This window comes from Alligator sinensis, unplaced genomic scaffold (assembly GCF_000455745.1).
Source record: "Alligator sinensis unplaced genomic scaffold, ASM45574v1 scaffold1696_1, whole genome shotgun sequence".
NCBI lineage: Eukaryota > Metazoa > Chordata > Crocodylia > Alligatoridae > Alligator > Alligator sinensis.
This window is the reverse complement of record NW_005843402.1, coordinates 22,710-40,172: the sequence shown is the minus strand read 5'-3', so window position 1 is coordinate 40,172 and position 17,463 is coordinate 22,710. Positions and strand designations below refer to the sequence as shown.

The 17,463-nt window shown below is 41.6% G+C and overlaps 1 protein-coding gene across 1 annotated transcript in view; it reads right to left on the bottom strand.

The window, feature by feature from the left end:
• The window catches only part of LOC102374206 (coiled-coil and C2 domain-containing protein 2A-like), a 62,701-nt gene that overhangs the window by 35,108 nt on the left and 10,130 nt on the right, over positions 1-17,463 (bottom strand). Inside the window, 5 exon segments of the mRNA XM_025195097.1 lie at positions 1,165-1,332; positions 4,347-4,438; positions 6,152-6,244; positions 7,039-7,242; positions 13,035-13,173. Coding sequence (XP_025050882.1) covers positions 1,165-1,332; positions 4,347-4,438; positions 6,152-6,244; positions 7,039-7,242; positions 13,035-13,173 — 696 coding nt within the window.

The following is a 17,463-nucleotide window of genomic DNA, read 5'->3' as shown; positions in this document are numbered from 1 at the left end:
CAGTCCTGGTGTGAGGTACCAGGACCCTGGGACCCAATCCGGGTGTGGAAAGGGGTGGTGCCAGGCCCCCAAGATCCCATCCCAGCACATGGGGCAGGGAGGGGGTGGTGCTAAGCCCCAGGGCTGATCTGGACTATAGATAGGCCCCATACCAGTCATCTGGCCCAGTGGGGCCAAAAGACTGAGCGCTACCGATTTAGATTATCATTGGGAAGTTTCTTATATGCACTGCTGATTTCTCAAAGTGAATGTTTTATGAAAATTCAAATCACAGTAAGCAGATAAAATACCAAGAGGGGTATAATTCTGCATGGGCAGTAATGGACTGACACCAATTGGGTCTGGGGGTGAACCAGGGTCTATTAATCCTAGTGGGACACCTTGTTAATATGGCTACACTGGTTGCACTGCCCAAGATAACTCGTTCAGGGGTATCCTGGGTATCTCTGCATAGCATCACAGCTCCACAGATGCACCCAAAGTGCAGCACTGACCTTCAAATTTAACATAATGAAGCTACATTAGGTACAAGCCACTGCTTAAATATGTCACTGTTAACATGTTTAATTATATGATGGGAGAAGAGTAAGAGAAATCAGGAAATATGAAATCACTGATAGAAGAGAGCATTTGGACTTCTTTTCAACTTAATTCTAGTCTATATAATCTTATTTAAGGACAAGGGGAAACTGGATACAATTAAAAAGTCCTGTTTAGGTACAGAATGTCTGGCTGTTAGTGTTTGTAAAATGACAAATTATCTTCCAGGTTTTTTTTTTCTTAGATAGACTAGAATGAATTGTAAAATAGCTAACATGAAAAGTTATAACGCCTGTACCTAAAAGCTATTATAATATCTGTATTATAGAACCTAAAATCTTAAAGAACCTGAAAAGCTATAATATTTATATTATTAAACAATATCAACCAACTTGTAAATAGATCCAGTTGTGCTATTATTACAAGCATCAAAAATAATATAATTTAAAACAAAATTATAGTCACTAAAAAATTTTGCTTACAAAAGTTAGATTGGCACATGCATGTATACTCAAAAAGAGGGATTTTAAACGTATGGTCTTTATATGCAAGTTTAGCAGATGATTAAAAGCAACGACAAAGTGAGAACAAAATTCAACAAGAGACCATTTAGTAGGCTCATACCTCATAACTGGTTTTCTCACTGGAATGTCATAAGCTCTAATGACATTCACCAGAAGTTTTACATCTCCATCTGATAGATTCTGTGCTGTAACTTTCTTCCTCTCTCTTCTTCTAGGCTTTAGTGGTCGTTTTGGCTCTGCCAATTTAAAGAGACTGAGCCCTAAAAAACTAATAATGATAAAATATAAAGTTAATTTTTCTTCATAGGACGCCGGGTTCTAAGGCTGCCTTGATACATAGACAAAAATATGCATTCAGAAAAAGGGAAATAAACAATCTTCTCAATTTCATACATAACTGCTTAAGCTGCCAAATATGTCTAATTGTTTAACAGTACATGAATGGCAATTTTTAAAATAAATCAAACTTATGTAAGATATACAACAACAAAAGGGTAAGGTATGAGTGTGGAAGAAAATGAATTAAACCACACTGAAATGGATTTAAGCTACTGTAAAAATATAGTCACAGTATATATTAAATTATATTTAGCAGTATATTTAATACACAAAAACCTAACTTGAGAACTACAAGAAACAGTAGGCTATAAAGTGGAAGGAGATATGAATATGGCATGACATACCCTGGGTCATCAGAACTTATAACAAGGCAAAGCAGAACAAAAAAGAAAAAAAGAAAAAGAATAAAACAGATGTGCAAAAACAATCAGAAGTGATACTAAGTATAAACATGTTTTAATGACAGCGAGCCCTTCAGAATCAATCCTAAAAAGGTAATTGATAACAGAGATCAACTTTTCATTATGTGCATCTAACACAATGCAATTTTGTTGTTAAACCTCAGTATAAAACTATGATTTTTTTAATATGAAAATTCATAAATACACATAAAACATTATCTATGATGCAGAGTTTTGCATATGTTTTAAATATGCGACAAACATAAACCAATTTACAAAAATTAGTCAAACATTTTGTTTTAAACAAACTGGTAAGCTGATTAAAATTATATTTCCCATTCTGCATCATGAAAATATCTGAAAAGGAGAACTGACTGTTGAAAAGGAGAAAGTCTCTGTATCTCCAGTAGATGGGACCATTTAGGTTTATACAGTTCAATCAAAAGTTATAATTATAGCGTATGGTTATAACATTGTAGTAAGCATAAATAGGTGTCAAGTAACAAAGAAATACACTTGTCATTCATTACGTATTTGTTTAAAAAAATGTAAAGCAAACAAATGCTAGTTTATCATTCATATGTTGAAGAGTCATGCTGAGATCTCAAATGCAAGAATGTTATGACTTGCACAGTAAGTCAGCATGGCAAAATAACAAGTAGTAAGTAAATAAAATGACAAGAAAAGAGTGAATTTTAAAGATAAAAACATTCTACTTGAAATAAAGACTGCACATAAGAGGTGCTAAGCAGAAAAGAAAGAAAATACACAGAAGGGTCAAAAACAACATATGTGCATACTATCTACACAGAACCTTCTGTGTCTTTTCTCCAATCTACACAGCATATCTTTCTCTGCTACTTTTTCCCCTTTTATCCACTCTTTTCTCAAGATGCCTTGGGACTGTGCAACCTGAATGATTTGAAGTCCAAACAACACTTTTGTGGTTGTCTGTTTCAAACATCTTTCTGAGATCAAGACCATGACAATGATAATTATAACTAATATTTATATCTCACCTTTCATCCAGAAATAATTCTATCTATGTTATACACACACACAGATATATAGGTATATATTATTTTTTCAAGTGTCCCATGGCATGCTAGATGCCTTGAAATCTTGCAAAATAAATGAGACAGGGTCTTTGACTTCAAAGGCAAGCCAACTAACTTAAATAAGACACTGCATCTGAAGCTCATAAGTAGATAAAAAAGGGGGTGACATGCAGAGAATAGGACACCATTAAGATGATGTGGCAAGTTAGGCATCTTCAAATTTGTGCATTTTGTCTTTTTACACACACACACACACACACACACACACACACACCCCCCTACTACATTGTCTTCTAAGGAAAACATTTATTTACTTTACTAAGTAATTAGATGCTATAGTGATGGCACTAAAAAAAGTGTGTGACAGACACAGGTGTCTTACTTGAAATAACATATTTCTGCCAGAACACTGTCCCTTAACAGCAGGCTGAGGCACTTCCCTATGACTAATCCAGAAGAAAGAGTGCCACATGGGACTACCAAAGCCACAACATGCGATGCTTAGGCCTTATTTGGAGATCAGCCATTCAGGCTTATATAGAACTGGATACTGCCTGGCTTATGACAGGAGTGCTCAGCCCGCAGTGCACAGTACAGATGCAACCCCCAGAGCCCTGTCATCTACCCTGCAGAGTCCCCCCATGGATCCAAAAATTTGGTGACAGGGTTGCTGCTTCCCTGCTGCCATATTTCCAGACTCAAGGGAGCCCTGAGGGCCACATAGCACTAAACTGGGTATGCAGGATGGCACAGGGCCTGATCCTGGTATGCAGGGCCAGGCTGAGTCCCAGTATGTGGGGCCGAATCTCAGCACACAGGGCCGGGCAGGGGTGAGGCATGATCCCAGTGCATGGGGCCAGGTAATTTTCTACCAGGAAGTGGTGCCAGGGTCTGATCCTGATGTGAAAGGCCAGGCAGAGGCAGCATGGGGCCCTATCCTGGTGTGCTGTGGGGCCCGATTCCAGCATGCAGGGGAGGCACAGGGCACCAGGGCCCAGCACCAGCATTTAGAGCTGGCATTGGGCCCAATCCAGGCATACAGGAGCCAGCTGAAGCCACGTGGGGCCCAATCCTGGCTTGTGGGACCTGATCCAGTCCATGGACCAGACCCATGCCACTCATCTGGCCCACAGGGCCAAAACATTGAGCACCACTGGCTTATAAAAATCAAAATATAAGGCAGTCTAACAGCATATAAATAAATGCCATTATAAATAAATACTTCTGCTGAAAAGAGCACATTTCTTTAAAGCATATGATACACAGTTCTGTTACTGTTGTTAAACATTTGTCTATGTTTGCAAAGGTATGCACGGTGCTTACAGAAATATACCATATATTTAAATAAATAAATAATATTTAAATAAATAGGAAGTTTGTCACATCAACTATTTTTTCCAAAAAGCAAAAAAATAGAAGTTAGAAACATGGAGATTTTTAGATGAATGATTTGCATTTACATATGATGAATGTTCTCCCCTTACCCCAGGCTAGGAGCTTCCTCTTCATTTACCAGGTCAGAAAGAAGTAAATGGTGTTTTGCTATCAGAAACCGTTTTATCACTGATTCTCTAACCTGGAGGCAAAAGCAATTGCACATCTGATTCAGAATGACTGGAAATACATACAGTCCATTTTTTTAAAAAAGGGAAAGCTTTTTCTTAACTCACTTCATAAAAAGGAGGGACACATTAATTGATTCTGGCTTCCCTTTCCATAGTCATTTTGCCAGCAAAAAATGCTAGCCCACGTTAGAAGTAATCTGACTCCTCCAGAAGCAGACTTCTAGCTGTTTTGGATGAATAACTAGTTAGGTGAGATGGAAGAAGGTAGAAAGATGCATGGTCAGAAATTCTTTAGGTTTTCCAGAGTCCAGTGGGACAGATATCACCACCAGAAATTCAACAAATAGCAGCAACTAAGGGTTGAACTTGAAGTAAGGGATGAAGCTGATTAACAAAACAGTTAATGGAGGTGGGGGAGGTGAGGGGGAGGGGAGGCTTGCAGTGTGGGGAAGACTGCATTGCTGTTATCTGTGCAATTGATACTGCATGACAAGTACAGCCTTTTGGAGTAAAAGTCAGTCAATAAGACACCTTTTATACGTAAGATGTTTGCAAGGAAATACAATTTAAAAGTATTTAATGATTTCAATTCCCAGTATAACAAATAATCCCTTAGCGGCAGGCTGAAGTGCATAAGTGAGATTTCTTTTTTTCTGAGAAAGGAAGACAGAAGGGGAGTGGTTGAATTAGAGGCATACTAGTTTAGTAAACTGGGATTTCTAATCTATTTAAGAGCATCTACAATATCAACGCTGATATTTTCTTCTAGTGATTTAAGATCTAAATTCATCTTGCCTACGTCTTTATACATCATTGCATTATGCCAACTACTTTCTTATGCTGACATAATACTAAATTGTGCCATCTCTCTCTCTCCTTCTATCTTCAGAAGCTTTGAATTTTGCTAATAGGTTAGACAATGGATATTTTCTAAGACGGTTTGGATAAGAATGATCCTGAGTCAGGCAAGGGGTTGGACTCTGGAGGTCCCTTCCAGCCCTATTTCTCTTTTGATTCCTTCATTCAGGGATGGCACTTGTGTCCCATTCACAACACCCTTCTGGAGCAAAGCTGTCATGTGCAGCATTTAGAGGGTTTCTATACCGTTTTGGCAGTCCCATATACTGCGGGATCTAGTGCGGTCTAGTGAATTAGGTCATAAAAGGGGCTGAACCTATCTGTACTGTTTTTTTTGTATTTGGAGACTGTTATCAAAAAACAGTTGTTATTAAGATGATGGCAAGAACTGTTCTCTTTGCCCACGGGTGACTGGATGAGAATGCCAAGAAGTGACACAGCAGCTAGAGTTTAGAAAGAGCTTCTTAACAATGAAGGTGGTTAAACTGTGGAATACATCACCTAGATTGCAGATTTCCATTGCTGCAAGTTTTTAAATACAGTTTGAAGATGTTTGTCTAGGATGGTTTAGACAGAGATGGTCCTGTCTTGAGCAGAGAGTTGGACTAGAAACCTACTCTGTTCTCTTTCAAGTCTATTTATCACTTTTAGCTTTTTTTTAAAAGTCTGCTTGGATTTCTTCTAAAGCTTCCTTTTGTCAATTTATAAACTGTTATGCCTCTTTACATAAAGCTACTTTCAATGTTGAACATGACTTATGTATAATTTGTAGCTTTCAAAATGATATAGAGGTAAAATACAGCAGTAACTTATTGAACTAGTAAGTCTAGAAAAATTGAAGGATTCACAATTTTTGCATTTCTCACCTTTTGGAGATATTTGGCAACAAAGGCTCTGTGTGCATCTAGGTGATCCTTGCTGTCAATTATATCCCTCTCACGCAGCCTTCTTTCATAATCCTAGGAGCATATACAAAGTTTGTTATCTGATATCCCTTCTAGTTTATCATTTCACATAAGAAAATAATAAATGTTGAATTAATAAAAACATAATAGATCAGAACAAACTGATTTGGATGTAAGCAGTGAAATTTTTAAAGCTTCAGTGGAAATTTTACATTTAGTTGCACAACTTCCAGTAATAAAAGAATCCCTTTAAGATAGCTGGAAATCATGTAGTCTAAATTACCACAAATAGTTTGAAGAATTCCTTCACTGCTTCTATTCATAGAGCTGAACTTTGACTTGTTAGTGTAAAATGAAGTTCCACCTGAAGTGGAAAAAAATACTGGCTCACCTATATTGTGAAACTACAACAGAGAGATTTCTGTCTATCATTTTGGTGATGCACATGCCTTCCATGAGGAATCTAATGGAATGGTGCTCAACCTATTTGGCCCCATGGCCTAGATGAGTGGTGCAGGACCAGTCCACAAGCTGGATCTTGAACATGGGGTCAGTCTGGAGGCCTGATTCAGTGCTCCAGTGCAGAAAATCAGCTTCCCCACTTAAGACAAGCATCCCACTTTTGGAGAGCTGATTTTTTGTGGCAATGGTGCATATGGTATGCAATTATATAGGGTATATTAAAAGTAAAATTCCTTTCTAGCTTATGGTCTTGTAACCTTTTTGATGCCACCTTGGCCTTTAAAATAATGAGGAACTGATTTAAATAAAATATTACTAATGTTAAACCTATGCAAGAAAGAAACATTTTACCAGAGACCTTAATATAGATAATGTCGATTTTCTACCTGGAAGATTTTTTCATTGATTTCTCTGTCATTTAAAGGCACCTGCTTGTAGTTTCGGAACTCTGCCACCTCTCTGTTTCTGAGCTGCAGAAGTCGAAATCGTTTTGACCTATTAAGTTCCTCATCTGAAACAAAATTAAATTCTTGCTGCAACTGCTCCAGTCTGAAGAAATCAGGAACATAAGTATCTCCACTAGTGGCAACCTAAACAAAACAGGCAAATATGAAAAGTTCAATTTAGAAAGAAAAAAATTCACAATACCATTTTTAAGGAACTGCGTAATTCGATTAATCTGATATACTGTCAAGAGTCTCACTGTAACCAAGCCTAGCATGAATGCAACTAAAACACTTTATATTTGAGAAAAAGATTTTTGATAATTCCTAGCTGGGAAAGAAGATAGTCAACTTTAATTCCTTCACAATTTAAATGTAATATGAAAGAGCACAAAAGGCAGCAGCAACTTCTCCCAGAAACGAATCTTACAGCAATATTTAAAGAAAAACTATGGTATAGTATACTAATGTTGGCCCAATTTCTGCATGACAAACTCCTGTGCATAGCCTTATTGATGTGAGCAGTCCCACTGAAGTTACTTTTCAAAGAGCCCAGCACCTACAATTGACTGAAACAACTGACATGAATAAAGTTATGCACATGTTAAAACTCAGTCCTGCAATGACTTCAGGTTTAAGTGCCAGATTGTAAATGTCTTTCTCCCAGTGACCATGATAATAACCTGCTCCCCAGTGAAGCATAGGGTTCATTGTTTTAAATAACTATTTAATTTTTGCTTTGCTTTTCTAGCCCTTTACCAGTTTTGCATCCAGATACAGTGAGAGGGTGGATTTACTGGCAGAAGTTGGCTAGAGGGCATGATTTTTTCACACCCTGTAGCTAACCTACATATGCCAGCAAAATGTTGTAGAGTAGATCAAGCCACAGAATATGCTGCCCCAGCCAAGACTAGGTCAGAATCCAAAGACAAGAAATGTTCACTGGAGAACAACGTAAGGTGAAATTCTTGTCTTCAGTGAGTCTTTTTGGAAGCACCTGGCAGATTTGTTGTTCACATGCCCTTCTTTGAGACGCAGCAAGCACCTTGTATAACCAAGACGGGCATTTTTTTGAATCCTTGTGACTTCTGTCACGATTATTACTGTATTTACTCAAATCTAAGACAAGGTTTTGTTCCCAGTCAGCATGGAGGGAAGCCTCTCATATTAGATTTGCATATAAAATGGGAAGGCAGGCAGGCAGCTGCTATAGCTCTGACTCTGGCCCTGAGTCCAAGTTAGGGCCAGTCAGACGCACAGCAGCCACCTGCTCCTTCCTCTAATTCCCCTCTGTAGCTTCTGCTCTCTCCACCCCTTTCCCCGCCTTACTCAGGCTCAACTGGGCTCTGGCTCAGACTGGATTCCCTCCAGGGCATGGAGTACATGGAAACTCTGTCCCCTGCCCGTTCAATCAGTAGCACCACTACTGCTACATGGCCAGCAGGGGCTGGACTTGCACAGGCTGCACTCCAGGAGAGAATAGAGTCTGAGCAGCATCTGACAGTAAGGCGGGGATGGGAAGGAAAGAGGCAGAGACTGTGGGGAGTGTGGGAGAGGAAGGGCAGAGGCTGTAGGGAGCTAGGGATGGGGGGGTGCCAGTTGTGGGGGGGGGAGTGCAGAATGGCTACAAGGGGAAGTAATAAGGTAGGGCACAGGGCAAGGGAACCACCTGGACCCCCCCCCCTTGTTTTCCTTGCTATAGCAGGGTGGAGAGGGCAGTGACAAATTTAAGACAACGCTCAAATAAACAGATTATATACCTGGAAGACTATAATAAATTTACACATTTCCCTTACAGGTTTCCTTCGATTTATGCTGTGCATGCGTTCCCGGAGAACAGCCCATAAATCGAATTTGCATAAATTGAGGGAAACCTGTATATGGAATTTAATTATTGGGAGGGTCATCTTAAATTCAGGTTCAACTTATATTTGAGTAAATATGGCATATTAGCATCCAGAACAGATCATTCCAAATTGTTATACTGGCATTACTGATGTACTTTGCCAGAGAGTCAAATGACAAAACTGAACTTCTTAACAAGAAAGAATGGAATTTCTACAAAAATTCGTATTTCTATACCTGAGTTTACCTATGAATAATTTAAAAAAACCCATCTTATTGCACCTACTAGATGTCTAAGTGTGATCCTATTCCATCATGCGGATGTCCCTGAAAAACAGATAATGCAAAAATTGATGGTTTCTTCTCTTGATTGCTGTTTTCAGTGAAGCACTGATGACCAAAATATGTCTAGGTATACTGGACACATAACCACCAATGATGAAATATGCATACATGTGAAATAGGAGTACCAGTGCAAAAGCAGGTGCCTGATATTCAATTCATGCTTATATCATTTTTTACAAATACTTTTCAGTGTTTTAGTTTCAGTGAGAACTTGAATTCCAATAATAGTTTAAGCACAAAGTGCTATGTTAACAAGGCATGGAAGATAAAAATGAGCATTTTAATGAATGTTAACACTGCGATTATGTAAATCTGATTATTTTAAAAATTGTTAATTTAATGGTGACATATATTCAATTAAATAAAATGCAGTAAAAATTACAGGACTTATTTTACAACAACTATAAGAATCCAGTGTTCACTGTCACATGTCTACATGTTACTGGACTGCACTTTTGAAAATCAATCTTAGACTCTCAAATTATGTCATGAGATTTTCAAAAATATGACTTCCACTTTGGTTACTTGAAGATAAATTTCTTACTAAATTAATGATTAATGTTATGGAGAAACCACCAGTCCAGCAAATCTTACTGCCCAAAGGAAAAATAATTCCTCTATGCAGAAAAACTAAAGTACTCAGAAACACAGGAAAATGGAGTAGAGAAGAACTGAGTGCATAAAACAGACAATTTGATATAGAAGTATCTATACAATGATAGAAGGTTGCACTGAGGACTAAAAACAGTGAGATAACCTCTAACTTGTACCTATAGGCAAAGAAAGGGAACTTGAAGTATTAACTTGGGTGGCCCTCTCCTTCCAGACCAACGACGACATGAAGGGCAAACATGTTGCCTAACAGGAACCAGTGAACAAAATAACACTATAAGCCTAAACTAGCCATACGTCATAAATTTGAAGAACTGTGAGAAATCCACTACTGAAAGGAAGAAGGCCCAGTAACAAGGTATCCAGGTTAAAGGGCTTGATTTGCCTCAGCAATTTGTCCAGATGATATAAAGTCAACCTGACAGGCTTGAGGTCTACAAACTTTATACTTAGGTACCTTTCTGGCCTAGGTACCTAACTGAGTGCTCTAGAGAGGTGCTGGTTTCTTTCAAATAAGATGGAATCTAGGACCTGTTATTTTTGTGCAGTTTTTTTTTAAAAAGTACATTGACAGAGAAGTTTCTAAATGAATGAGAAAGATGACATACAACAAACTTATTAGTCACAGCTAAACAATGCAACAGCAAAGATGGGAAAATACAATCAATCTGAAAAGAACCAAAAAACTTCTTCCCCTCTGGTTCCAATTAGGAGGCTGATGATCTCATACCTATATACAAACACTACAACATGTTGTTATGGTCACACAGGGCTCAATTCGGTTTCTTTTGAAGTCAACATAAAAAGTACCAATGACTTCATTAGGAGCATATCCAGCATAATTACATTAAACATTTATGAAGAAAGGGCCATACAAATTAAAGTTACATAGAATTTTAATGTTTAGGGTACAGAAAGAATTCTCGTTTGGATTTTTTTTTCATTTTAAGGATTTAAAATCCATGAATATAAATGGCTGATGCTAAAGCAGCAAATTAGAAATACCCAGTGTTACATTAAAAAATAACGCAGGGATCCTGGTTTTCCCTGATAAATAATCACAAATTCCCTGATTAAAAAATAAATAAATAAATAAAATTGCAAATTCTCTAATAAAACTGCCCAAGACCATGATTAAAAAATTAAAGCTCTGCCCCCCAACACAGCCCCCTGGCCCTGCTGGTACCCCTCACTCCCCCCCCCCACATGCCCTCGCAGCCTTGATCGTGACACTTGCCCCCCACCCACAACTCCATGCTCCCCCAGCCCTGCCGGAGGGGGCCTCCAGCTGCCAGGGCCAGGTGCCTGGGTCCGCAGTCCCCTGCCCGCGGCAGGAGGTAGCAGCTGCTGCAGGAGAACAGAGCCCAGCTCCCCTCTGCTGCAGTGCCCAGGCAGGGGGATGGTTCCCCACTACTGTGTGCACTCCTCTGGGGGGCAGAGGAAACCCGCGCCCCCAGATTTGTGTGTAGGATGGGGGTGGGTGCGTGCTGCAGGCTTGAGTTCCCACCCTGTTGCCTTTCCCTGGGGACTCCATAGCCCAGTGGGTGCAACCCGGTGCTGCAAAGAACAGCGGGGCCATGAAGGAAAGTTGCTTGCTTCTGCAAGCTCTGCGCTGCCCTGGCGATGGATCTCCTGTGCAGCACTGGGCTGTGCACAGGGGACACCTCGCCAGGGCAGTGCAGAGCTAGCAGCAGCTAGCAGCTTTCCTGCGTGACCCAGCTGTTCTTTGCAACACTGGGTTGCACCCATTGGGCTGCAGAGGCTCCAGGGAAGGGCAACCTGGCCTGCACACAGTCTGGGGGGGGCATGGGTCCCCACTGGTAGTATGCGCAGCAGCGGGGAGCTGGCCCCACTCCCCACCCCCATATGAGACACCTGTGGCCCCATCCCACTCTCTGCTGGGGCACTGTGGCCTAGCATTACAGCCCTGGGCTCCAAACCCCATGCAACACCCGGCGGGGTAGCAGCTCCAGCTCCAGCCTTACCCCAACTCCCTCCCTCCCTCCCTCTCTACAAGGGCCTCAATCCCCCTCCCCCACCCCACTTCCCTGCAGGAGCTGCTCTGCAGGCTGCTTGGCGGACATGTGCATGTACATACATATGGCACCCCCCTGCCTGACCGCCCTCCTCCAGCACTACGCCAACCTGACCAACACTATGAATGATAGGGACCTGGAGGTAATAATAGACCACAGTATGAACATGAGAGCCAACAGTGCAACACTGTAGCCAGGAGGGCTAACAATACCTTGGCATCAATCCATGCATTTCCAGCAAAACCAAAGAAGTGATTCTCCCACTCTACTAAGCACTGGTAAAACCACAGCTGGAGTACTGCATCCAGTTCTGGGCATCACACTTTCACAAGGACGTGGTAAAGCTTGAGAGAGTCCAGAGAAGGGCTACCCATATGATCAGAGACTTGCACGGCCAGCCATAAGAGGAAAGGCTGAGGGATCTGGGACTCTTCAGCCTAAAAAAAAGGCGGCTGAGAGGGGACTTGGTAGCAGTTTACTGCTACATTACAGGTATACATCAAGGGCTTGGTGAACAACTGTTCACCAGGGCACCCGTGGGGAAAACTAGGAGTAATGGTCAGAAACTCCTGGAAAACCATTTCAGGCTCAACATTAGGAAAAACTACTTCACAACTAGGGTGTCTAGACTGTGGAATAAGATCCCTCCAGAGGTGGTACAATCGCCTACCCTGGAAATCTTCAACAGGAGACTGGACAGTCCCCTTGCTGGGGTCACCTGACCCCAGTTGTCTTTCCTGCTTGGTGCAGAGGGCCCGACCTATGATCTTCCAAGTTCCCTTCCAGCTTTACAATCTATGAATCTCCCAGTCCCTTGCAGGCTGGAACTCTGCCAGGCTGCAAAGGGCTCACTGCAAAACTGCAAAATGCATGGGTTTCTCCGCTAAAATGAGAAATCCACATTTTACTCCAGTAAGGGGGGAAACCCATGTTTTACTCCATTTTCCTGTGGGAAATGGAAAACCCAGATCCCTAAATATAAGAAACATAGCTGGAAATTAATTAATTGTAGAATTTAACATTCTTTGGATTATTTCCTAAAAAGTCCTGAACAACTTCGCTAATCACAGATTTCCTGACAATGGTTTAAAGTCATCTTACCATAATCAGCTGCATCAAAGCTGCATTGCTTGGGTCATTTGGATCAAGCTTTGCTTCTGCTGCCCATTTAGCTAGTTTCTTCATGTCAGTTAAACCTGATGCACCAATAGATGCAATGGCATCAATATTTTTCAGAGCACTGAAATGACAGAGTTGATATCAGAATGATTTTGATTTGGAAACAGATGCATGTTTTGGTCAATGCAATGTAATAAACATTTAAAACAGTATCTTGGAAAAAATACTTGAACTGTTTATTTCACCAGCCCATAATTTCCATAGTTCACTGAAATACACAATTTGAATTCATACCTATAATTAGAAGGTGAGCAAGTTTCGGGCATTTTTATGTATGACACAGGGTGCATTTTTATATAAACATCTATAATACAATTAGGTTTGGCAGGATTCGATCTTTATCAGTAAATGTTGATAGATGTTAATTTTACTTCATGCTCACAGACTGACAAAAAAAATCCATTGTTAATGATCTACGTTTATAGAAAGAGGACGCAAGAAAAATGGTGGCTGATGGAATCTGTGATGACAGGAAGAGCAGTCCTGCAAAACCATGCTGACTGTAGTTTGGACTGCAATTTCCAGAAATCTCAGGGGCCTGGGGACAAAGGAAGAAGAAGTAACAAAGCAAACAAGGGAGCTCTGGTGAGTGGAGCCAGGACTGATGGCAGCTCTGCCACTCAGCTGGGGACAGTCCTACAGCAGTTAATGTTTGTTACATCAGACAGTTAAACCTCACTATAATAGTATACTGTCATTAATAAATTATCTGTTCCCCACACCTCTAATTTCATGCAATCCTGAATATTTAAATTGATAAAAATCAAAATCAAATAAATTAAAAATAAATATTGATATCATCTGTCAAAAGTATTAAAAAAATAAAAATTGATTTTTTGTCAGGTCCATAAAAATGGACCTAGACAAACTGGAGGATTGGGTCAAAAGAAATCTCATGAGGTTCAACAAAGACAAGTGCAAAGTGCTGCACAATCCCATGTACTAGTACAAGCTGGGGGTTGGACTGGCTGGGCAGCAGCTCTGCAGAAGAGGACCAAGGGGTTACAGTGCACAATAAGCTGGCTATGAACCAGTAATGTGCCCTTGCTGCCAAGAAAGCTAACAGGCATACTGGGCTGCATCGGTAGGTGTGCTGCCAGGAGCTCAAGTGATTATTCCCCTCTATTCAGCACTGATGACATCACATCTGGAGTACGTTAGGTGTCCACTTTTGGGGCCCCCACTACAGAAGGATGTGGACAAATTGGAGAGAGTCCAGCTGAGAGCAATGGAAATGATTGGGGGTCTGGAGCACATGACTTGAGGAAAAACTGAAGGAACTGGGCTTATTTAGTCTAGAGAAGGGAAGACTGAGAGGGGATTTAATAGCAGCCTTCAACTACCTGAAGCGGGGTGTTGAAAGAGGATGGAGTTAGACTGTTCTCAGTGGCGGCAGATAACAGAACAAGGGGCAATGGTCTCAAGTTGCAGTAAGGAAAGTCTGGGTTATATATTAGGAAGAATTTTCTCACTAGGAGGGTAGTAAAACACTGGAACAGGTTACTCAGAGAGGTGGTGGAAGCTCCATCCTCGGAGGTTTTCAAGACCCAGCTAGACAAAGCTTTGACTGGGATGATGTAGCTGGGGATGGTCCTACTTAGAGCAGGGGGCTGGACTAGATGACCTCCTAAGGTCCCTTCCAACCCTAATTCTCTATGATTCTATGAGTTCTGCCAAGCCTAAATATAATATCTGAGGATAGAAAGGATGTTTTGTTTAGAAGCGGAGAGGAAAATTAACAGCTAAGACCACGCTGCACTTGTTTTGTTGCAAAATGTATTAAGCATCTGAATTTCCAGACCACTGGTATATGACAGCATTTAGTACTGAAAGGGCCTTGTTACACATCACGCCTAGGCTCCTCAAAGTGGTAATCAGTGTTAGCTTGATTTTACAGAAGTCACATGTTCTCTGACTGTTCTAGACCTAGAATCATAGAAAATTAGGGTTGGAAGGGACCTCAGAAGGTCATCTAATCCAACCCTCTGCTCAAAGCAGGACCATCCTCCACTAAATCATTCTAGCCAGGGCTGTTGAGCCGGGTCTTAAGAAACTCCAAGAATGGACAGTCCACCACCTCTCTAGGTAACCTGTGTTCCAGTGTTTCACTACCCTCTTAGTGAAAAAGTTGTTCCTAATATCCAATCTAAATCTCCCTTGCTGCAACTTAAGACATTGTTCCATGTTTTACCCAATGAGAACAACCTAGATCCATCCTCTTTGGAATAACCCTTCAGGTAGTTAAAAGCTGCTATCAAATCCCCACTTAGTCTTTTCTTCTGCAGACTAAATAAGCCCAGTTCTCTCAGCCTCTTCTCATAAGTTATGAACTCCAGCCCCCAAACCATTTTCTTTGCCCTCCACTGTACTCTCTCCATTTATCCACATCCTTTCTATCGGGGGGCAAAACTGGACACAGTACTCCAGATGCGGCCTCACCAGTGCCAAATAGAGGGGAATAATTACTTCCCTTGATCTTCTGGCAATGCTCCTACTAATACAGGGCAATAAGATGTTAGCCTTCTTGACAATAAAGGCACACTGCTGATTAATATCTATCTTATTGTTCACTGTAACCCAAGTCCTTTTTTTTTTGCTGAGCTGCTGCTTAGCCAGTTAGTCGCAAGCCTGTAGCGCTGCATAGTATTGTTCTGTCCTAAGTACAGGACTTTGCAACTGTCTTTGTTGAACCTCAGGAGATTTCTTTTGGCCCAATCCTCCAATTTGTCTAAGTCACTCTGAATCCTAGCCCTACCCACCAGCATATCTACTACCCCCCCCCCCCCAAATCCATGAACCTGCTGAGGGTGCAATACACCCCATTTCCCAGATCGTTAATAAAGATATTGAACAAAACTGGCTCCAGAACCAATACCAGCTTGATACCGACTGTCAACTAGACACTGAGCCACTGACTGCTGCCCGTTGAGCCAGCCAGCTTTCTATCCACCTTACACTCCATTCATCCAACCCATACCTGCTCAGCTTGCTTGCAAGAAAGCTGTGGGAAATGGTATCAAAAGCCTTGCTAAAGTCAAGGTATATCACACTGCTTTCCCTGCATTCACAGAGCCAGTTACTCATAAAAAAAGGCAATCAGGCTGGTTAGGCATGAGTTGCCCTTGGTGAATCTATGCTGATTGTTCCTGATCACTTTCTTCTCCTCCAAATGCTTAGAAATTGATTTTTTGAGGACCTGCTCCATGATTTTTCTAGGGATTGAGGTGAGGCTTACTGGTCTGGATCCTCCTTCTTCCCTTTCTTAAAGATGAATACTATATTTACCCCTTTTCAATTATCTGGGACCTCCCCCATGAGTTTTCAAAGATAATGGCCAGTGGCTCTGCAATCATGTCAGTCAACTTCCTCAGCACCCTTGGATGCATTGCACCCGGCCCCATGGACTTGTACACGTCCACCTTTTTAAAATAGTCTCTAACCTGTTCTTTCAGCACTGAGGGCTGCTCACCTTCTCCCCAAACTGTCCTGCCTGGTGCAGTAGTCTGGGAGCTGACCTTGCCTGTGAAGACCAAGGTAAAAAAAAGGCATTGAGCACTTCAGCCTTTTCCACATCATCTGTCACTAGGTTGCCTCCCCTGTTCAGTAAGGAACTCACTTTCCCTGACCTCCCTCTTGTTGCTAACATACTTGTAGAAACTCTTCTTGTTACTCTTGGCATCCCTTGCTAGCTGCAACTCCAACTGAGCTTTGGCCTTCCTGATTTCATCCCTGCTTGCCTGAGCAATATTCTTATATTCCTCTCCAGTCATCAGTCAAAGCTCCCACTTCCTGTAAACTTCCTTTTTCTGTTTAAGCTAGCTCATCAAAGAGTTTTCTGCTAAGCCAAGTTGCTCGCCTGCCATATTTGCTATTCTTCCTGCACATTGGGATGGTTTGTTTGTGCACCCTCACTAAAGTTTCTTTAAAATACAACCATCTCTCCTGGACACCTTTCCCACTCAGGCTCCCAGGGGAACCTGCCATCAGTTCTCTTAGGAAGTCAAATGCAACTTGCCCCTGACAAGCAGGGGCATAGAGGACTGAAAGGTAAGAATTCCCACCCCTCCCCTCCCCTCCCCTCCCTGCATCTCCCCCCACCAGGACTTGCCTCCTGCCACTCAGGGCATCCCAGTGTCTTCCACCCCCATCCCTGGGGCTCCCCCCTGGCTCTCAGGGTCCCTACCTACCTCCTGGCCCTAGTGGTTCACCTCTGTCCCCCATGTCCCCTGGGTCACTTGTGGCTGCCAGCACTGTCCCAAAGGATCAGGCAGGAAAGAGAAATCTGCCTGCGTGACCATTACCATTGCTGAGCTGTAGCTGCTCTCCCAGAGAGTGCCATGGCAGCAGCTGC